Source organism: Microcaecilia unicolor, chromosome 6 (assembly GCF_901765095.1).
Source record: "Microcaecilia unicolor chromosome 6, aMicUni1.1, whole genome shotgun sequence".
NCBI classification, from domain to species: Eukaryota; Metazoa; Chordata; class Amphibia; order Gymnophiona; family Siphonopidae; genus Microcaecilia; species Microcaecilia unicolor.
In genome coordinates this window covers 164,267,367-164,290,996 of record NC_044036.1, presented here as the reverse complement: position 1 = coordinate 164,290,996, position 23,630 = coordinate 164,267,367, and the positions used below count along the sequence as shown (strand labels likewise).

Genomic DNA, 23,630 nt, shown 5'->3' with positions numbered 1-23,630 from the left:
AACCAAAAACAAAAACCTTTTGTCCTTTACGTTTTAAGGTACAGTTTATCCAGTAGAAACAGCTTTAGACGTGTTTCAGATGGAAGAAGAAAAAAAAAAAGACAATGTGGATCAGCAGCTCCTAGGTGTGCTTAATTTTGAGTGTATGGGAATGACGGCTGTGTTGGGGAGTGGAAACAGAGACTAACCAATGGGCTTCCTTGCTTACAGTGTAGTTGATTGGGTCACTTTCACTCGTGTGTAGTAATCGTCCTACTGCATGGCCAGAGTCGGAGAGGAGAGGGGGTGCAGCGGCAATTCTGTTTGGTTTTGAGTGTTTGGAAATGACGACAGCGTTGTGGAGTGGAAACAGAGATTAACCAATGGGCTTCTTTGATTTGTTGAGTGTCAGTGCTCCGCCCTCGACGTCATCACGTTTGACGCGAGGGCGGGGAAGACACTCATGGGCAAAAGCGGTCTACACAACTACAACTTCCGGCTTCATTAGAACGTTGGAGGTGCGTTTTATATAGAGATATATATATATATTTTTTTTAATTATTATTATTATTTTTTTAAGTACATGCTTTGTCACCCAATAAGAAAAAACAAATTTCCACTGAAAACTATGGAGTATTATCTTTCAAACCAGTGCTTCTCAACCCAGTCCTTGGGGCACACCCAGACTCTCAGCCAGTTGAGTTTTCAGGATATCTATAATGAATATGCACAAGATAGATTTGCATTCACTGCTTCCTGAGTGTGCTCCAAGGACTGGGTTGACAAGCATCAATTTAAATAATTGCAAGTCTGACACACTGACACAACCAAATGTGAAAAACATTCAAGGGGGCACAGACTTCCTATAGCTACTGCACACTTGAAATTACAATACATGAAATGAAAAAAATTCACAGATAGAAAAAACAGTATACCTGTTCGACCAAGCCCAGCGTGACAATGAATAGCAAGTTTCCCTTCTTGTAGTGCAAATGTCATCACTTTCACCATATCAAGTAGAGTAGTGAGAGATGCTACACCAAAATCCTTCCATCCAAAATTATAAAAGTAAACTAAAAAAAAATTAGCAAAAATATGCATTACTATAGTGCTACATGCAAGAAAAAAAAAAAGAACTTAATAAAACTTTAAGAAATGAAAAGTTATGTATTAGAAAATACATCTGAAAAATGAACAGTCATAACTCGCAATGTTCTAAAATTATATTCACGTCCTAGATTAGGGTCTAATTAGACATTCTAGTTTAAAAGACAATATAATTTAGGGAAAGTGAAATGGGGCTTGATATACTGCCTTTCTGTGGTATTTTGCAACTACATTCAAAGCGGTTTACATATATACAGGTACTTATTTTGTACCTGGGGCAATGGAGGGTTAAGTGACTTGCCCACAGTCACAAGGAGCTGCAGTGGGAATCGAACCCAGTTCCCAAGGATCAAAGTCTGTTGCACTAACCACTAAGCTTACTCCTCCACTCCTTGTTGTACTATAGCACTTGTCCTAGGAATGTTATGATATTGCACACTAAGGGGGTCTTTCACTAAGCCGCGGTAGCTCGCTGTAGAAATCAGCTGGCAGTAAACGCCAAGACACTCATAGGAATATAATGGGCATCTCAGCGTTTACTGCCAGCTGATTTCTACCATGAGCTAAAAACGCTACCATGTCTTAGTTAAAGATCCTCTTAAGGGTTTTTTTAAACATATGGTCCATATTCAAAGGACTTGCCCGACTAACATTTGTAGTTAAGTCAGACAAAGCCTGTTGGCTCACATTTCCCCCACCCCTCCTTCTACTCAGCAGATAAATTTTGTCTTTATCCAACCAAAAAAAGGCAGTATTGGGGAGTGGTTTCACTTTGACTAGTCAGTATTGACACAGTGTTGGCCAGCCAAAGTTGTCTAGATAAGGAGTAGCCTAATGGTTAGTGCAGTGGGTTAAGAACCTGGGGGAATGGGTTAATTTCCCACTGCAGTTCCTTGTAACTCTGGGCAAGTCACTTTACCCTCCATTGCCCCAGGAACAAAAGCAGATTGTGAGCCCAATAGGGACAGAGAAAGGACCTGCATATAATATATGTAAATCCGTTTGGTTGTACCCACAGAAAGGCGGTATATCAAATTCATGAATCCCCCTAGATAAGTATATGATTGCTGTTTTCGTGGTCTGAGTTAACTGTACAATGTGGTCTGGTTAATTTTAGATATTCAGTCTGTAAAGATGTGAGCTGAACATTTGGATAAAGCTAACTAGACAAAGCTGCCCAGTTAATCTTACTCAAACATGGCTGAATGATGGCCTCTAAAGAAGTTTTTTCTAAAGGCACATAATAAGGAAAAGATCTTTGAGAACATGGCTCTAAGCTACCAGAAATGGCAGTACAGCCTTTATAAGTTATTAACACAAGAGAGATTCATTCCAAAACCACTGCACTCCAAGAAAAAAAGAGATAATCTTCCATTGTAAGTACTATACTATGCCATACTTTGTATTGTTATTTGAATATTTTTACTACTGTAATTGACTATTGCTCATGTTTGATTTATTCTTACTGCACACCACCTTGAGTGAATGCCTTAAAAAAGGCAGTAAAAAATCCAAATAAATAAATACATTTTGGCTTATAATGCAGAGGAAACTGCACAGTTCAGTAGAAACTGAAGATACTACTTGATGCTATTCTCTAAGAAAAGATTGCATGCACCTATTATTCTAATTTCAGAAGTGGGAGAAACTATGAAAACACTATGTTGGATCAAATAGACTACACCAGCAACAGGGTTTCACAAAGGAATGGTCCTGCAACATAAATCTGATTGAGTTCTTTAGATGAAGTGACAAAAGTAATGGACTATATGTCAGTAAAGCTAGATGGTAGAGGACGAGGACAAAATTGTAAATTGGCTAAAAAACAAAACAAAAAAAACTGCAATCCCAATAGTGGAAGCAAAGCCAAGAAGGTTTCAGATTAAAAAGGTCACGGGCTTTATTGAATAGTGCAGAAAATCCCTGATCTGGCTAAGTTTTGGTACTAAAGCTTGCATCAGGGGCCAATTCACATAAAATCACCAGAGTTTCTGCAAGCAAAGGAAACGTGCAGAAATGCTGGTGGTATTATGTGAATTAGCCCTGGAGCAGGCTTTAGTGCTAAAACTTGGCCAGGTCAGGTGGTTTTTAGATTATTCAATAAGGGCTGTGACTTTTTAAAATCTGACTCATGGCAGTAGATTTGTGCCAGGGCTCTAAATGAAAATAGAAACACAAAGATTGGAAGGATTCAAGGAAACCACTAGATCAAAAATAAAAGTGAACAAGCATCATGAGCTAATTTGGAGGGAAGAATGTTCCGATAAAAAAAAAGAGTGGTAATTGCTAGGGCTGTACAAGGAAAATGATTTGCTTTATTTCGCTCTTTTGAACTTTCACTTCATCTTTGATATACTACTTTGTTGCATTTTGTTTTGTTTTCTGTTTTATTTCATTCATTTGGCTTGTACAGCAAAGCTATTTTTACAACACATACTTCTACAAATATGAACATCGCAGAACAAAAACACACACTGTAAAATGCAGTACACATTAGAATGACACAAAAACATTTTGCTAGGTCTCTGTGGGTTTCAGATGAGAAATGACAAAAAAAACATCATTTGTTTTTTTTGTCATTTTAAAATGATGGCTCATCCTGGTAGATTGTGGAAATAGTCCAACTACAGAGGTGGCAGCAGTCAAAATTATAACAGAAATCCATGTATACTTGCAGGAGATCTACAAGACAATGGTTGGAACAAGGCTAGAAGATGTTAAGTAACCCCCTTCTCACTCCCTTGACAGCAGAGGCATGCAAGAAGTGTTAAAAAGAAAGAAAAAAGAATTTCAACTAACAAAAACTGCCATCAGGTAGTTGGTTCAAACCAACAGGCTACAAATCCCTAGGACACGGTGACATCTGTGAGTGGATGTTAAGGCAACAGTCTTTTGGTAGCCTATTAGATCTTTCCATTTGGATTTGACCATCACCACTGAAAATCTGCAAGTTATAAAACTTCAGTTCCTGATGGCCTATAGAAGTATGGCTCAGAAGAGGCCGTAAAATGCCTTCTTTGATCTCAGAAGATAAAATTGGTCCTTACCTGATCATTTTCTTTCCATTAGTCCCAACATATCAATCCAGAGACTTGTGGGTTATGCCCCTCTGTCAGCAGGGGGAGATAGAGAGAACTTCAGAGGTTTGCTACATGTGGTCATGTGCAGCTGCCTCAGTATTATTGATACCAAAGCAGTGGAAGATATAAGAAATCCAACCAGAAATGCCTCTCCTGCCTCTATAAAGTCCATGTAGGTGCCTTGACTGCTAATGCGGGAGGAATCGCATGACACGCTGTTTGCGCCATTATGGTTTTCTTATTGCTTTTTTTTTTTTAATAAAAAAACAGACGAAAGAACCTGATGTGCAACAATGGAACAGAACAAATGACCAAAAACGCTTAGCAGAGAATCTCAAAGGGTGGGCCTCTGGATTGATCTGTTGGGACTAATGGAAAGAAAATTATCAGGTAAGGACTAATTTTACCTTCCATAGCATCCCACAGATCACGATGGAGGATGCCTGCACCCTGGTGGAATGTACTGGTATCTGCGATGATGGGGACTTCCCCATAGCAAGATAAGCCAAAGAAATCACTTCTCTTAACCAGCATGCCACCATGGCTTTCAAAGCCAGACCACCTTTCTTGCGATCAGCAAAGAGGATGAAGAGATGATTGAACAACGGAAATCATTAGTGACCTCAAAGTATCAGATAAGAATCCACTGAACATCCAGGCAGCGCAATGCCCTGAATACAGAAGGATGGTCCACCTGGCGAAAGGCTGGGAGAAAGAATGGCTGATTCAAGTGAAAACGTGACAGCACCTTAGGCAGGAAGGAATACAGACCTCAGTAAAATGGAGGAAGGGATCCCTGCGGACAAAGCCTGCAGCTCCGACACTCGCCTAGCTGAGACGATGGCCACAAAATGACCACCTTCAATGTGAGATCTTTCAAGGACAAACGTACCAGGTTTAGATTCCAAGCCAGAAGAATGGGCAGACGTGGTGGTTGTAGGTGGTTAACTCCCCAAAAGAAGCGCAAAATGTCCGGGTGAGAGGCCAGAGAGAAGCCCTGAAGGTGGCCCCAAAAGCAGGACGTCACCACTTGAAACTTCAAAGAGCTCAAAGAAAAGGACTTATCAAGGTCATCCTGTAAGAATGCCAAAAATTGACATCACCGAGGCGAAAGCCTCCGAAAGGCCAGCTGCTGAGCACCATACCTCCAAGGTGCGTCATACTCACACATAGGCCATGGAGCGTTTCCGTGCCTGCAGCAACGTAGAAATAACCTTATCTGGGTAACCCTTCCTTCTCAAGCGCGCCCTCTCAATAGCCAGGCCGTAAGGCCAAAGGGGGAGGGATCCTCCATTGCAATGGGCCCCTGCACCAGCAGCTACTGTTGAGTGGGCAGGCGCAGAGGCTGTCAACCAGCAGGTGTATCCGATTCGTGTACCATGGGCGCCTGGTCCAGTCTGGTGCCATCAGGCTCTACTCTACCAGAGGACAACAGACTCTAAGGAAATGTGGGGCTGTTCTGATCCCCACTGCCCCACTAGCACATCAGAGGCTGCACGCTGTGTGAGGGAAAAAAACGGCAACAGCAGAAGCAAGTGCCATAGACAGGCCCGATATCCCCACCAAAATAGGTTTCGACACCGCCGCAGTCGCTCCCAAAGCAGGCCCCCCAGCTGATTCTGGCGGCAGTGGGCCCTGCGCACTTAGCTACAAACAGGCATCCCAAACCCCCCCCCCCCCCCCCCCGATGCTGCCTTCCGGTTCCCACACTGGGAGCAGCACTTAGAGGACTCAGACGGGTTCGACATGCTGTCCCACTAAGGTCTGCCTGAGCCGGACCCACCCTCCCTCAAACCAAATCAGGCTGTTCCCTGCCACTGCAAACCGGGCCTCCCTTTGCTTCCCCCACACACACTTGTGCTCCACAGCTGCCGCTTACCTTGTTTTTAAAAAAAAAATTTTAATCTAAGAGGCAGGATAGGAAGCTGGCGCCAAGAACCCAAGGCCCAACAGCCAAGGGAGACTGAGGGGTCGACAGGGAGAAGAAAGGGAGGGACCCAGCACCACCGGGTGTACTCTATCAGTCCCAACACAGGGAGACCTCAACCCCAAAACCAGGCTCTACTAGATCCAGAGGACAGGACAGGAGCCAGATCAATCCAGAGCTGCTCAAGTATGACCCTCCACCTGTTAGATAGAAAGAATACTGAGGATAAGGCAGCTGCATATGACCAAGTATAGCAAACCTCTGAAGTTCTCTCTATCTTCACCTGCTGAAAGAGGGACATAACCTACAAGCCTTGGATTATCCTTGGGACGCTATAGAATTTGTAATTTAGATCAACACCTTTGGAACTATTTCTTTTTTTCAGGAAAGCTTTTTATGATTCATTTTACTTATATATATTTATTTTATGCTGTAAACTTCCTTGAGACAGACATGGGGAAGTCACTGCTTGCCCTGTGACTGGTAGCATCTATTTGGGATTCTGCCAGGTACTTGTGATCTGGATTGGCTACTGTTAGAAGCAGGATACTGGGCTAGATGGACCATTGGTCTGACGCAGTAAGACCATTCTTATGTTTTTATAAAATGTCATATTACATCATTACAAAGCTTGATAAGACATGTGATGTAGGAGGGACTGGGTGATGGATTAAATAAGGGAACCTGTATGCTCATGCATCAGGTTTGTAGAGATCCAGAGAGGACTATACCGATTAGAAGTCCTAGCAAAAACACAAGTGTATATAGCTGCATCTGTCTTGCAGATGGTAAGGACAATAATGAGTATACATCCTGGCAGAAATGCAGATATTGTGTAGCTGAAATGGTCTCAACAAGTCAACTTGAGTCAGATTTATCTGACAGACTGTTGTATGAGTCGGGAAAGTGACTGTCAACTTTTTACATACTGTGTAACACAAAACCACAAAGGGACAAAGATTCAATTTTGTCACATTTCAAAAGCCTAACTAAGGTACTGAGTGAGACCTTACAAGTGGTGAAGCTTCTGTGGTTGGCAGTTTGCAGTACAGACAGGAAATAAAAACTGGGTAGACAAGAGGGGTCAAATTGGTCACTTACTTTGTTACAATGAAAATAAAAACCTATATCTGCTTGCAAAGCATGTATTATACAGGTGAATTAATTGTATGTTGTTTTATGTTATATGTTAATAATGTACTGTATAGTAAGTAGAATTTTTGTTTATTATTTAAAATGATTAAGCATACTCCTCCAATGAGCATTATTCACTGGAATCTTTACCTCGTTTATTTGATAATTCCCCCTCTTCTAACACAAGTCAAAATAATGCATAAAAGTGCTGGTTGAAAATATCAATATTTATAATGGAACAGAAAGGGCACGGTGTATTATGCAGGTGACTTTTCATTTTTGATGAGTTCTGTACAGCAGCACTTATATAACCAGCTCTTGATATAAGAGCTTAGAAGCAGAGGCAGAGATTCTGAAAGTACTTGATAATTAATGAGGAAAAGCAGCAGGACAGAACTTACTTCCAGCCTCCATAAAAGCTTCAGGAAGATAGGTGAAACCACTTTCTTGTTCCAGCGGATTCCCACAGCTAGCATGCTCTCCAGGACGCTGAAGGTTAATTACTGTTTTTATGCCACAGCTTTAATAGGGAACAAATTGACCACATTACTTAGTCTATTAATTCACTGTTCTCTCCCTTTACTATATTAGAAAAATATTTTCTTATCTAAACAGAAACACTGTTAAAATAAGCAGCACATCATTCACAGTCAAATAAATATGACAACTGAAGGATTACATAAATAGCATCTATTGCAAATAAATAAAATACTTTACCTTTGAAACTGTTCAATAATATTATATTTTTGAACAATTTCAGTTGATGGACGTGCCATTGCAAGTATGTTGTCTGTGATCCTGAAAAATACAAGAAGAGATTGAGATGGAACATAGGGAATTAGCAATGCAGATAAACAGTAGGGAACACCTGAATAAAAGGCCTTATGTGCCAGCATTAAGATTTTAAACCTGATCCCATAAGGGAAACGGAGTCAATGTGACATGGAGGCATATTTTCAAAGCACTTAGACTTATAAAGATCCAGATCCATAGTAACCTATGGGACTTTGTAAGTCTAAGTGCTTTGAAAATGAGCCCCATAGTCAAACTTCCACGCACTGCACAGAACTTTGAGCAAGATGGGTTTTTTTGTTGTTACATTTGTACCTCGCGCTTTCCCACTCATGGCGGGCTCAATGCGGCTTTTTGGAGTCATCTGATTTCAGAAGTTGTAATTCTGCAGAAAACAGAATTTCAGTAATCCAGCTGAGAAACAGCCATGCAATGAAGCAAGGTCTGTAAAGCAGAAGAGTCAAGGTGGTGTTTAATGGACTGGATACACCTAAGTTCATTGAAAGATGGCTTCACATCAGAGACCCGAGATCTCGGCCCCAGATCCTGATCGCAATAACGATGACAGAGAAGGACCTGCCAGTAATCTACACAGGGTCGATATACAAAGCGATTTAACCAGCCAGAAATGGCTCCTGGCCGGTTAAATTGCATGTGCAGGGTTATCCGCTGATACTTCCGTGTAGCGTGCTTAGGTTGCTGAAAATTAGTCATGTGATCAGGTGGGTTCAGATCACTAGCATTGGAGATAGTAATAAGCTGGCTAAGGAGGAACAAATAAAAACTGAATATGAACAAGTGAAAGGCTCTGTGGATTGGTATGGGTAAGCCTGAATGCTGCTGCAAAAGCTGTTGTCTCGATTTGAAAAGCTTCTTAATCAGTTAGGAATTTGGGAATGTGGTTGGACATTGGTTCTATCCTTTGAGGTGCATATTTCAAAGCTTACGGCAGACTGGATGGACCGTTCAGGTCTTTTTCTGCCGTCATTTACTATGTTACTATGTATATTCAGCAGTTCTAAACCGGTTAGTGCCACAGAATATCACCATTGACCACAAAGCTAGCTATTTTGTGGACAGTCTAGGGCAGAGTTGGCACTTATGCAGTTAAGAGCTGATACTCACCGCTTAACTGCTTAAATTTAGCGGTCAATTCGACCGCATAAAATTTAGTCCTATCATTATGCAGTGTCACTTATGTGGTTAAGTGCTGAATATTGCATAAACTCAGACTTCAATGCTAGTGCCTGGACATGGCCTGCCATTAAATATCTGGGAATAACGCTGACAGCAGCTTTTAAAAAATGCTCACCGCCGCCAGCTGACTATCAGCCCAACAGTGGTCAACTTGGGAAGTGTTGAGCTTTAATCTATGCCAGTGAGCTACAGTATTAAGATATAAATTTAGAGCAATGTCACTGAGTGCAGTGGGATTGATGTAGGCTACTAACTGGATGTCATCTGTGTAGTAGTAGCTACTAAGTGGAGCTTTAACAATATTTTGTGTGAAAGGGTATTTTATGTCTATGAAGATAACCTACCCTGTTTAAAGTCCTTTTCACACAGTTAGATTCTTTATATGGGTGGAGGCGAGGGTGCTGAGGCTTTTCCCCCTTTCGTATGATTTGTACTCCACAAGGGTGAACATCTACTATAATAAAACTCACCCTCAACGTTCTGAGGACACTGACGTCAGTGAAGCCAAGCCCTGACTGCCTTCAAAAAGGTTCGAAGGTTCGTGGTGGTGAAGCCACCAAAATCGCTCCGGGCACCGCCCTCGAGGGCGGAGCTATGGCAGAACAACGAAGGGGTTGGCAGGGAGGGAGGGAGGGGGGAAATGGCTCCGGGCCCCGCCCTCGCGTCAAACATCATGACATTGGGGGCAGAGCAATGGCAGAACAACGAAAACCTTGCTAGCGCCCGTTTCAATCGTGCCAAACGAACCTCATTGAGTTCTTTGATTGGGTGACAGGAGAACTGAATCAGGACGCGCTATGGACGTATTCTACTTAGATTTCAGCAAAGCTTTTGACACGGTTCCCCACAGGAGGCTCTTAAATAAACTGGAGGGGCTGAAGATAGGACCCGAAGTGGTGAACTGGATTAGGAACTGGTTGACGGACAGACGCCACAGGGTGGTGGTGAATGGAATTCGCTCGGAGGAGCGAAAGGTAAGTAGTGGAGTGCCTCAAGGATCGGTGCTGGGGCCGATTCTGTTCAATATATTTGTGAGTGACATTGCCGAAAGGTTAGAAGGTAAAGTTTGCCTATTTGCGGATGATACTAAGATCTGTAACAGAGTGGACACCCCGGAGGGAGTGGGAAAACATGAAAAAGGACATACGGAAGCTAGAAGAATGGTCTAAGGTTTGGCAATTAAAATTCAATGTGAAGAAATGCAAAGTGATGCACTTAGGAAGTAGAAATCCACGGGAGACATATGTGTTAGGTGGGGAGAGTCTGATAGGTACGGGCGGAGAGAGGGATCTTGGGGTGATAGTATCTGAGGATCTGAAGGCGACGAAACAGTGTGATAAGGCGGTGGCAGTAGCTAGAAGGTTGTTAGGCTGTATAAAGAGAGGTGTGACCAGCAGAAGAAAGGGGGTGTTGATGCCCCTGTATAAGTCGTTGGTGAGACCCCACCTGGAGTATTGTGTTCAGTTTTGGAGGCCGTATCTTGTTAAGGATGTAAAAAGAATTGAAGCGGTGCAAAGAAAAGCTACGAGAATGGTATGGGATTTGCGTTACAAGACGTATGAGGAGAGACTTGCTGAACTAAACATGTATACTCTGGAGGAAAGGAGAAACAGGGGTGATATGATACAGACGTTCAAATATTTGAAAGGTATTAATCCGCAAACGAATCTTTTCCGGAGATGGGAAGGTGGTAGAACGAGAGGACATGAAATGAGATTGAAGGGGGGCAGACTCAAGAAAAATGTCAGGAAGTATTTTTTCACGGAGAGAGTAGTGGATGCTTGGAATGCCCTCCCGCGGGAGGTGGTGGAAATGAAAATGGTAACGGAATTCAAACATGCGTGGGATAAGCATAAAGGAATCCTGTGCCGAAGGAATGGATCCTCAGGAGCTTAGTCAAGATCGGGAGGCGGGGCTGGAGGTTGGGAGGCGGGGATAGGGCTGGGCAGACTTATATGGTCTGTGCCAGAGCCGGTGGTGGGAAGCGGGACTGGTGGTTGGGAGGCGGGGATAGTGCTGGACAGACTTGTACGGTCTGTGCCAGAGCCGGGGTTGGGAGGCAGGACAGACTTGTACGGTCTGTGCCAGAGCCGGGGTTGGGAGGCAGGGCTGGGGAGGTGAGGATAGTGCTGGGCAGACTTATACGGTCTGTGCCCGTGCCAGAGCCGGTGGGTGGGAGGTGGGGCTGGTGGATGGGAGGCGGGGATAGTGCGGGGCAGACTTATACGGTCTGTGCCCTGAAGAGCATAGGTACAAATCAAAGTAGAGTATACACAAAAAGCAGCAAATATGAGTTATCTTGTTGGGCAGACTGGATGGACCGTGCAGGTCTTTTTCTGCCGTTATCTACTATGTTACTATGTTACTATGTTTCATTTGCTCAGAAACGGGCCTCTTTTACTAGTAATATATAAAGTACTTTTGCATAGTATATAAGAGAGGACTTGGCTGGGATTTGTTGTAGACATGCGCTATCATCCTCCTTTTTGTCTGAACAATTGTAGTAACTGCTTATGCCATGATCTTGCACCACCTTAGGCAATGAACTCATGAAGAGATTAAAAAGCAATGGAGTGATTACTGAACTTTACTGGACACCGCACTCATGCTATCTAGAGGAAGGCCTATCCACAGAAAACTTTTTCAGCAGTTCTACCCTAGAAGGCAATACCAGCCATACTTCAGACTACCCCTCAACTACAGTCTGCTCCTACATATTCTCAAAGACAAAGACCAAAGGACAGAAAGCAGCAGCCTACTTCCATTTGCTCCTGCTTTCAAACCCTCTGTCTTTTTGACTATCTTCCAGTTGGAGGCAGAATTCAGTTTATCAAGAAGGCATGGCACGCCATGCTACTACCAAGGACAGAGGGGTTCTCCAGATCATTAATTATGGCTACAGGATAAATGTAATCTCTATTCTCCCACCACCAGGACATTTATGTTTCCAGATCACTATATTCCTGTCCTGGAGAGGGAGTCAGATGTCCTCATAAGGAACAATGCTGTAGCCAATGTCCATTAGATTAGAGGGGGAAGAGGATTCTACTCCAGCTTTTTCCTCTTTCACAAAAAATCAGGAGGTCTAAGACCCATTCTGGACCTGAGAACTCTAAATCTCTATGATCCTTTTGCTCCTATGATAAAATGACCGGTTAGTCTCCCTAGATCTCGGGGATGCACACTCCCATATCCCCATACAATCAAGTCTTTGGGAGTTCATCTTTTTGGACTGACATCATCAGTATTCATATTCAGTTAAATAGTAAAATGTGCTATTTGGTACAGCTCTACTACACACCCACCCTAAATTTCTTCTTAAGATTTTATCGGATTTCAATCCATTGATCTCCCAGAGTATTTTCCTATACCTTACTCGAGTAAGGCAGAACGTTCTTCATACACTGAATTGCTGTCTGGTTTGCAGATCACAACTTTTCATAGCATTCAATCCAAACAATCTAAGACTCATGGATCCATCCATACCTCATATAGTTGGATTACAGACTCCATCAACTTTTGATGTGCTAAATGCAACCTCAACTGTCTCCAGGCAATAACAACCTTGACAGCTAATCTACATTCTGCTTCCATCACAGAATCTGTAAGACGGTGACTTGGACGTCAGTTCATACCTTACAAAGCATTACTATTATCTAGATGTCTCTTTGAATCAAGATGCTGTAGTTGGGCAGTTTGTCCTCAGAAATTTATTTGCTTTGTACATCATTCTACCACACGTTTTCTCTTGGTCCACCCCACTATGCTAGTCATACCATTAGGTGGACCTCAGCTTTGGAGTCACTAGCAAATTTGCCTGCATCTCTCCTGCTTGTTGATGGAGAAAGCGTAGTTGCTTACCTGTAACAGGGGCTCTCCATAGACAGTAGACTAATGCAGCCACACTTTTCCAGCCTGCCTTTCCTGCTATTTCCTTTATCGTATGTGCTAAGATATGGACTGGGCGGCAGAGGGAGGAGTCACGTTTAGCACACAGTACTCTTGCATACTCAAGGGCCCTTCAAACAAAAAGTTCTCTGAACAGGAAGAGAACATTCCACATGAATCTGTTTCGAGGACATTACCAGTCAAGACCTCTACTTTCTATGGAGAGCCCCCATTACATGTAGGCAACTATGCTTTCCTTGTGCAACACGTTAACTTATAGCTCACCACTCAAATATTTTCCCCCGGGATACACAGGATCTCTGAATTGCATTTTGTTTAAATCACAGGATGTGTTTATTTTGCTTAATGAAGACAATGAATGATACTCTGCCAGAAATGTTTCTAAGGCTGAATTTGAATGAACTGAACCCAAAGGGGTCAGAGGAAGTAATATCCACAATTATCTAGTTGTGGATATTACTTCCTCTGACAGCTCTGAACTATCTAGTTCAGAACTTTCCAAACTGTGGATCAAGACCCCAGATAGGGTCACAAAACCTAAATTTGGGATCATGAACTGAGTGGGATCTCCACAGGTGCATCATTATTCTGCATTTCCAGGGGCTCACATGATTTTATTTGGCCACAATCATGGTGTCATGGGCACAAAAAGATAGATAAGCACCGATCTAGTTTATCAGATGTAAGGAGATGAACATTTTTCAGTCATTTTTTATAGTGAAACATGAAGCAGGAAAGATATCAGAAAGTATTTTTTCACGGAGAGGGTGGTGGACGCTTGGAATGCCCTACCGCGGGAGGTGGTGGAGATGAAAACGGTAACGGAGTTCAAACATGCGTGGGATATGAATAGAGGAATCCTGTGCAGAAGGAATGGATCCTCAGAAGCTTAGCTGAATTTGGGTGGTGGAGCAGTTGGGGGGAAGAGGGGGTGGTGGTTGGGAGGCGAGGATAGGGGAGGGCAGACTTATACAGTCTGTACCAGAGCCGGTGATGGGAGGCAGGAAATACTGCTGGGCAGACTTATATGGTCTGTGCCCTGAAAAGGACAGGTACAAATTCAAGGTAAGGTATACACATATGAGTTTGTCTTGGGCAGACTGGATGGATCATGCAGGTCTTTTTCTGCCGTCATCTACTATGTATGTTACTATTTAAGAAAAGTAAGAAGAGTTGTCATTCTAAACTATTAATTCCATGTGGAACATAAATGGTGTAAAGTAAATCAACATTTCATATTACCATGAGGAATACAATCCTTTAATAGCTTGTTCCTGGTTACTCCATCGAGCTGGGTTTTCATATTTGCAAGCACGACCACCACATGTGATGGAACACTGCATATGTCCAGGGATGACATGTCGCAAGCGTTCCCCTACTTTGGTGTACTTTGCTGTTGGACGTCTTCCACGTGCTAAAACAAATACAAATCCCATGGATTAGTAAAGGGAAACTTTCATCTTAAAATTAAAGCAGATCATTCTATAACACAATATTTTGTAAGGCTGAAGCAATAAGGGTGTGCTGAAAAACATGTTTTACATTTTTAATGCAGTTGTTTTTACTTCCATCTTATTTTTTAAACTTTACTTTGAATATAATGAAGTAATAAGATGCACAGTGCCCAACATTAAGTTAAAACTGCGAGCTAAATCCAAAGTAAAGCAAAAAAGTGTGTTGAAATGGCAATACTGAACTCTAAATAGTTAATTTTGCTTTCATTTTATTTTCAACAGTTATTTTGTACATTGCCTTGGATAGAAACTTCTGGATTTGAAAAGATGATTAACAACTTTGTATAACTAACAAATAAATAAAGACAGGAAGATAAGTTTAACTACTCTTAACTACCGCCAATTGGAGGCTCTCTTGTACAGTTTTGAATGACCCGAGACCCCTGAGTCAGGGAGATTCTGTACCATCCCCTGAAGCAAGGAGACCTGCCCTTGGAACCAGAGAGATCCACTCCCCTCCCCCAAGTTTTATTTCCTAATACTTCCTACTCCCCTATCCTCCAACACATACCTACTTAACCTCTACCTACTCACTACTCCAACCTCACTGATCTATCAAAACCCCTAGGTAGGTAGATGAGTGGGGGCTGGGTTGGTGGCTGTTTGAATGTGTAGTGTATGTGGGTGGGTAGTTAGGTAGGTGAGCTAGTGGGTAGCTGAAAGGGTAGGAATGGTAGGTGTGGGGTGGATGTGCTAGTAGGGGGGTAAGGAAGGGGGCAGAAGAATGCAGGAAGTCCCAGTCTGCGGACACTCAGGAACTATTAATCCTTGAATCAGGACTTTGAGGGCCTTAGATCAAATAGTCCTAGGTTAAATCACAAATTGGGAATCCTGCCCACAATTTGACAACCTTGTGTCTTTGTTGACCAGTTTTCTAACTTCCAATTGATTTTCCCTGAAGTAAAGTTTCAAGACTACATTGAAAGAAAAAAATAAAAAAGTACAAATGCAGGTCATTATAAATCATTATGCAAAAGTATGATAAAATTAGCTCACTCATATATTGTACCCCCAATACACACATATCGTCCAATAGCAGTTTACAGTAAAATATTTAACATTTACATTGTAAAACTCACAAAAAGTAAAAATAGCCCAAACCACCCTCACAGAAACTGCATTTTACTCCCTCATCCTAGCAGCAAAAATCCTGGTCCTTCTGTTCTTCCTCCCACATATCAAACCTCTACCACCTTTTTACTATTCATTCCTAACCTCCTTAAATAACCATGTTTTATTTGGGGGTGGGGGTGGGGAGGAGGGTCAGAAACTTAAACTTTTCCTCAAATGAAAGGGAACACTTCTTGCACAGCTCAGGACCTCTAACCCAACCTGCTGTTTCTCATCACCCCAACTTGAAGAACCTGGGCTGAAAGCAAGGTTCTGGCTCACTGATACTCGAACACCAGGCTAGCTGGAAAAGTCAGCCTGCATCCCCGTAAAGCTCAAAACAATATTAACAATCTGAATTGCACTGGTTTCTCAATTGGTAACCAGTCTAAAAATTAACCATGCTGCCATATTTTATACTTAAGTCAGACCACGTCCTGGTAGCCCCATCTAAAGATTATTGTAGCAATCTAACAGAGGTAACATGTATGCCCGATTCAGTTGTCTAAAATGTTCTGTGCCAAAAATAGCCTCAGTTTTTAACTTCTTGTAAATTCAGAAAACAACCCTGGACCACTCTTGACACTTGAGATTCTAAATCCCCCAATCCATCCACTTTGTCAACCACATGTACTTCATGTCCCTTCAAATCGTGGCACCTGTTTCTGCCTTAATCAGAACAACTCGCTCCCCAAGGTCCACTGGACTATCTCATCCAAACTCCTATTAACTTCTTCAAATTTCAAGTTTATTAAAAGATTTTCTATTCCACCAATCTACAGTATGTCTAGGTGGCATACAGGCTAAAAGTGGGGAAAGAGAATACATATAGCAAACTAAGACATGACAGTACCGATACAGAAAGGAATTGGGGAAACTACAATTTTAGACAGAAAAGAAGAGAGGGTAAACACAAGAAGAAAGGCTGACGAGTAGTGCTTCTAGGGCAAACCGTGCAGTGACCAAAGGCTTCTTGAAAAAGTTAAGGTTGCAGGGTTTTCAAGTGTAGTGGTAGCTGGTTCCAAAGCTGAGAACACGGAACAGAAAAGACTGAACGGAGTACAGCAGTGGCGAAGATATTGGAAATGGGAGGGACTATCGGAAGTTAATTCCTGATGTGAGGAGCGGAGGGAACGAGGCAGAGTGGGAACGTTGCCAGTGGCGCTGGGGGGGGGGGGGGGGGGGGGGGGAGAAACACGGGTATCAACAGGAGGGTTGTTGTTGTCAGATCTGGTGAGAACTTCCAGTGTATGGCCACCAATATGGGCTGGGCCAGAAGTACACTGCTCGAGCATTAGGTCGTCAAGTAAAGTGAGAAAATCGCAGGGGTCTAAAGAAGTGGGGTCATCGAGATGTAAGTTGAAGTCTCCTAGGATTAGAGGGTGCTCAGTATTCACACAGTGATCTGTCACTGTAACATGGAGAACATGAGGAGAAGAGGCTGTACCTGGGGCGAATGATAGAGCATGCATAGGTCCAGTGGGGGTTGGGAGTTTATCTGGCATGATTTACCCTACTACCCTACTACATATATTCTTCCAAGGGATACCGAGTACCAGCATCTTTTCCACTGTTTGCTAAAATTGGCCCATTGTTCCCAAGAATTAATGAAAAATCCAGGCTTTGCACACTAACGTTGTCTTTTCACAGACTGGTTTGCAGGGGGCCTGGCTACTGTGGAGTGAGTCCCTCACGGCTTCTTTTACAAAGCCACGCTACTGATTCCCGGTGCAGCAAATGAGAAGAAGCCCATTCAATTCTTATGGGTTTCCTCTCATTTGTTGCACGGAAATTGTTAGCACAGCTTTGTAAAAGAAGTCCTCAGTGATTACACCACCCCTAGAGGATGGCCTGGCATTTTAGTTCCAGCACCATTTTTGCTAGGAACCCCCCCCCCCCCCCCCCCCACACACACACACACACACACATACACACTGTATTTTTCCCACAAGGAATGAAAATCTGTACAGAAACGATAGCAACCCTAAAGATTAAATCAATGCCCCCAATGGGTGCAGAAAATATTGTATTTTAGCATTTAAAAAATCTGCACTAAATTGGCAGTAATAAGCCGCCCTAAGCCTAGTCCCTTAAAGCAGTCCAGTATTCTTAAAACTCCAGAAGAAATATTCAGAATCGCACACAATGATCCCAGTGCACAGATACATTCAATAGTCTTAATTTTAATATCGTAGTTTGCTGTATAAACACAGCTAAAAACCCCCCCAAATACTTTTGGACTATCAGAGCTGGCTATCAAAACTCGATACTCCTACTCAGGGGCTTATTGCTCACCATATTTCTTCATTGGCCCATGTTTTCAAATACTCTTAACCTTGCTTAACATAATTTAACTTATTATATTGCCTTCTGAAATCTTCAACATGATGGGTTAGAGTGTCTTATAAATGTCAAATAAAAGAAACACAATACTGGTGTGTTAAAAATAAGTGGATCAATGGTGGTGGCAAGCATTTTTTTTCCATAATGCCAACCAAGGCATATAAAAAAATTACACACATATTCAGGAATAAGAACAGGGATAGATAGCAGTGCAAAATATATGCGCACTGCGCTCACTGGTGCTGGCTATAGTCTGCAGTTTATGTTAGGACAGTATTTTTTCTGAACAGCGGCTGAATGTTACCACTATCTGTATAAGCAGGTGGAACACTTTCATTCTTGCCCAGCATTATATAGCTAGTGCTAGAGTGGTCAGAGGAAACTTTCACAGGCATTGTTCAAACTACATAAGAACGTAAGTATTGTCATATTGGGGACAAACCGAAGGTCCATCAAGCCCAGTATCCTGTTTCCAACAGTGGCCAATCCAGGTCACAAGTACCTGGCAAAATCCCAGAACAGTAAAACAGAATTTATGCTGCTTATCCTAGAAATAAGCAGTGAAGTTTCCGAAGTCCATTTTAATAATGGCTAATGGACTTTTCTTTTAGGAAATTATCCAAACCTTTTTTAAACCCTGCAAAGCTAACTTGTTTTACCACATTCTCTGGCAACAAATTCCAGAGTTTAATTACATGTTGAGTGAAAAAATATTTTCTCTGGTTTGTTTTAAATTTACTTCTTAGTAGCTTCATTGCATGCCCTATAGTCCTAGCATTTTTGGAAAGAGTAAACAAGCAATTCACATCTACGCACTCCATTCCACTCGGTATTTTATAGATCTCTATCATATCTCCCCTCAGCCAACTCTTCTTCAAGCAGAAGAGCCCTAGCCACTTTAGCGTTTCCTTATAAGGGAAGTCACCCCATCCCCTTTATCAATTTTGTAGCCCTTCTCTTTACCTTTTCTAATTCCGCTATATCTTTTTTGAGATGCGGTGACCAGAATTGCACAGAGTATTTGAGGTGCAGTCGCATCATGGAGTGATACAAAGGCATTACAACATTCTCATTTTTGTTTTCCATTCCTTTCCTAATAATTCCTAACATTCTATTTACTTACTTAAACTGGTCATGGACTTGATATACTGCCTTTTTGTAGTAATACCAAAGTGGTTTTACATATTCTATGTAGGTACTTTCTCTAGTCCTCCTGGGCTCACAATCTGTTTTTGTACCTGGGACAATAGAGGGTTAAGGTTAAGGGCCCCTCTCACCAAGCTCCAGTAAAAGGGTGCCTGTGCTGGCATCAGTGCGTGGATTTGCCGTGCACCAAGGCCCCCCTTTTATCACAGCGAGTAAAAGGTTGTTGTTAGACTAACCAAACCCTGGAAAGCAACATGAGATTGTGATTTTGTCAACCTAAGATTAACATATTTAATCATTAAATAAAAGTAAATATTTATAAAAGCACTGTCAAAGAAAATCATAATACAATAAAGCAAACGAGGAATGTATCAAATATATTCGTATCTTCAGACTTACCCCCTGTTTACAAAGCCGTGCTGAAATGCTGACACTGCCCAGGGAGGTTGTTATGCTACAAAAAAAGATTTTTCTATCTCGTATTTAGTGACAAAATCAAAATGCTTGGATTATATTTAAGTGACCAGACATTATACATCTTTACATTTTAAATCTTCTCTAGAAAATCAATGTGCTACGAATCTGTAGAAGCACTAACACCTCTTACAATGTTTTTACATAGTTGCTTAAATCAGTTAGAAAAAGGATTTTACTTTGTTTCTCCACGATCTCGGAGGTCACCTCTACAGAGTAGGCTGACGACAGGGCCACCATAACCCGTTGAGAGGAAGAGGAAAGTTCCTTTATTACTGAGCTCCTACGTGTTTGCACTATTCGGTGCAGGGTATCTGAGGCAGAATATCTCCGACCCTCTAAAAAGTTGCCCAAGAAATTCACTGCTGAGATTCTTCTGGGTGAACCCTGCATAATGAGGAACTTCAGTCACTGCTGGTTAATCCGACAGAATACAGCGGAGGAGAAATGTGAAATCCCGCTTGCAGCAGTCAATTTATGCAGAGATGTGCGGTGGTATCTGTATGACCTGACAGCTCTTTAGGATATGCTGTCAAGTTTCTATAGTAACCAATCATACAGCCAGTGATGTTGAGTCTGCTAAATTCTACATGAAGGGCTTCAGATTGGGTTAACCTGTGATTTAGTTACAGAGAAGGCTAAATATTCTGAAACTATACTAGAATGCCAAAATTTCCATGAAAAAAGTAACTTATTTATACAGGTTTATACAAAAGGAACTAAGAAAAACTAACATAACTGGAAATAGATTTCAGTGACAAAACATCTGTAACTTGCTGAAACAGTCCTGTATGCCGGCTGAGGAATAAATCATTTAGGGGGTCTTGTACTAGCGCTTTTAGTGTGCGCTAATAATTTAATTAGGAAGCACTAAAGGCTAGAGATGCCCATTTATTCCTATGAGCGTCTCTAGTGTTTAGCGCGTCCTAATCATTAACGTGCACTAAAAACACTAGTGTGTCTTAGTAAAAGACCCCCTTAGTAATGGAATCAAATTCTGATAGGAAGTCTAGGTTGGAGTTTAGTGAGCAACAACGAAGTCAAGGTGAACAAGTGAAAACGATGATTGACAATGCACTGCTTGCCATTTCCATCATTTCTTCAACACTCTCTCTTCAAAATATCCATGATCACATGGCAAAATGTTATACACTTTTAGAAATTTGGTGCAGCAAAAATTATGGATTTGAATTTGTTGAGTCATTTTACAAAATGTGTTGAATGATATCCGCAATGCCTCTTATCACACGTTAATTATTGATGAAATTAATATTTCAGTTAATAAAATGTTGATTCTTTATCAAGTTTTTTTCCTCTAAAACCAAGACTACTACTACTACTTATCATTTCTATAGCGCTACTAGACATACACAGCGCTGTACACTTGAACATGAAGAGACAGTCCCTGCTCGACAGAGCTTACAATCTAATTAGGACAGACAAACAGGACAAACAAGAGAGTTACAAAACAATGTTTGCTGGAATGATACAGCTATCAGCATGCAATAGTGAGTCAATTCTTACGGCAATTTAAACATACTATATTGATTACCATATTTTGCAGATCGTATTGGTTATGTTCATGTCAGATGGTGCTGGAATACAGATTCTCAGATGATGAAGTGAAAAAGTGGGTTGTATTTGAAATTATAACAATGACAAGACTATGTTTTTGGTAATGAAGAAATTCAGAACCTTGTGTGTAAGTATACAAACATTCTGAAATTACCACTCAGGAGTGGGACTCAATCAAATTTCTGATGACGAGAGAGATTTACTAAAAGTGAAAAGATATAATGAAAAAGACAATGACTGCAAAATACAATGTTTTTGTTGTAATGGAAAAGATAAAAACTGGTACTCTGAAAACGTTTAACGACACTGAGGGGCATAATCGAACGTCGCCGGTGAAATAGATCGCCGGCGATCTATGTTGGCAGCGGCGCTACAGCTGGCCGGAACCGTATTATCGAAAAAGATGGCCGGCCGTCTTTTTTTCCGATAATACGGTTTAACCCGGCCAAATGCCACAGTTCGCCGGGTTTGAGATGGCCGGTTTTGTTTTTCAGTGATAATGGAAAAAAATGCCGGCCATCTCAAACCCGGCGAAATGCAAGGCATTTGTAGTGCACTGGTCCCCCTCACATGCCAGGACACCAACTGCGCACCCTAGGGGCCAGTGCGGTGGACTTCAGAAAAAGGTCCCACATGCATAGCTCCCTTACTTAGGGTGCTGAGCCCCCCACCCCCCCCCCCCCCCCAAAACCCACTACCCACAAATGTACAACACTACCGTAGCTCTTAGGGGTGAAGGGGCATCTACATGTGGGTACAGTGGGTTTTGGAGGGCTCCCATTACCAGCACAAGTGTTACAGGTGGGGGGGGGGGGATGGTCTGGGTCCACCTGCCTTGTGCACTGCGGTACCCACTAAATGTGCTCCAGGGACCTGCATACACGCAGGCCTCTAGGACTTGTTGCTGCTGTATAACCTTGGCACACCAGTTGACATCTGAAGACTAATCTCTTTGAAAAAGTACTTTATTTGAATAAGCACGTTTACTCACAGTTAACTGCAGATCAGAGGTTGTGCCCCACTGGCAAAGAGTCTCCCTGGTACTGAGATTAGCAGTAGGTCAGCGCTGGCAGAATGGTGTACAATGCCCTCTTTCAGCCACATTCAAGGTAATAACTAAGTTCTCTAACGTGGGTAACACATGAAAGGGATCTAAAACTGGCTTACAAAAATGGCCACTACCTCATGGATTACCGGAAACAAAACAGGGCACACTCTGACCCAGTTAGCAGGGCAAAAAGCACCATGGGAGTAGAGCCCACTACCCTACACAATGCATTGCTGATGTGACTCTGCAGTACACCTAACAGAAAAGGTGTCACACTCACCTAAGAGCCACATCACAACCAGGGAAAGACTGTCAGAGGATACAACATATTCTGCTGTCATGGAGGTGGGTACGGCATTTGAGGCTGGCATACAGGCTGGCAAAAAAGGTTTTTAGTTTTATTTGTTTATTATGGGAGGGGGTTGGTGACCACTGGGGAAGTATGGGGAGGTCATCCCCCATTCCATCCAGTGGTCATCTGGTGAGTTGGGGCACCTTTTGAGGCTTGGTCGTGAAAATAAAAGGAACAAGTAAACCTGGCGAAATACTACTTAACACCGCTTTTTTTTTTCCATTATCGGCGAAAGCCGGCCATCTGGTAGCCATGCCCATGCCCACCCATGTCCCACCTTCGCTTCGCCGCCGACACGCCCCTTTGAACTTTCGCCGGCGAGGTGATGGGAAAGCGGCGATGCTGTCAAAAAAGCAGCTTTCGATTATAGCGATTTCGCCGCTTTTCCGAGATTGCCGGCAATCTCCCGATTTATGTCAGGAAATGGCCCGCGATCACTTTCGAAAATAAGCTTGACTGTGATCTATATCACAAATGATGCAAAGTTCACATTTCTTTTCCAGTTACTAGATGCGTGTGCCACATTTCAGGCATCCGCTGCAGATGCTGATCAAGGTTTCAGTTTAATGAACAATATTAAGACAAAGTCTCGTAACAAATTGGAGGTTTATCATCTAGGAATGTTAATACATATCAAATCATATCCAGCTGATGGATTTGAAGTTGACCTTGGCTCTGTTTATTCCATCTGGAAAAGCAATAAGATCAGACAACAAAAACTAAGAGGAACTGACAGTTATTCATCATGTTAAGAAACTTGTCAAGAGAGTTAAGTAGGCACTGCAAAGTTACTACAAGAATGCTATGCCACAATCAAAGGAAATTCCATGAGAAAAAGCTTTGTTGAAATATATCAGTCTGGAAGGGGTTATAAAGTCATTGCAATTTGTAAATCTCTGGGACTCCACCGAATAACAGTACACTGTCAATCAATATTTTTACT

The 23,630-nt window shown here is 42.2% G+C and overlaps 1 protein-coding gene across 2 annotated transcripts in view; it reads right to left on the bottom strand.

The window, feature by feature from the left end:
- Positions 1-23,630, bottom strand: part of PTPDC1 (protein tyrosine phosphatase domain containing 1) — a 92,713-nt gene that overhangs the window by 32,572 nt on the left and 36,511 nt on the right. For both annotated transcript variants that reach the window (XM_030206051.1, XM_030206050.1), the window contains exons 3-6: positions 14,368-14,539; positions 7,945-8,025; positions 7,629-7,747; positions 915-1,052 (exon numbers count right to left, since the gene is read on the bottom strand). In XM_030206051.1, coding sequence (XP_030061911.1) covers positions 915-1,052; positions 7,629-7,747; positions 7,945-8,025; positions 14,368-14,539 — 510 coding nt within the window. The remainder of the gene's footprint in view (positions 1-914; positions 1,053-7,628; positions 7,748-7,944; positions 8,026-14,367; positions 14,540-23,630) is intronic.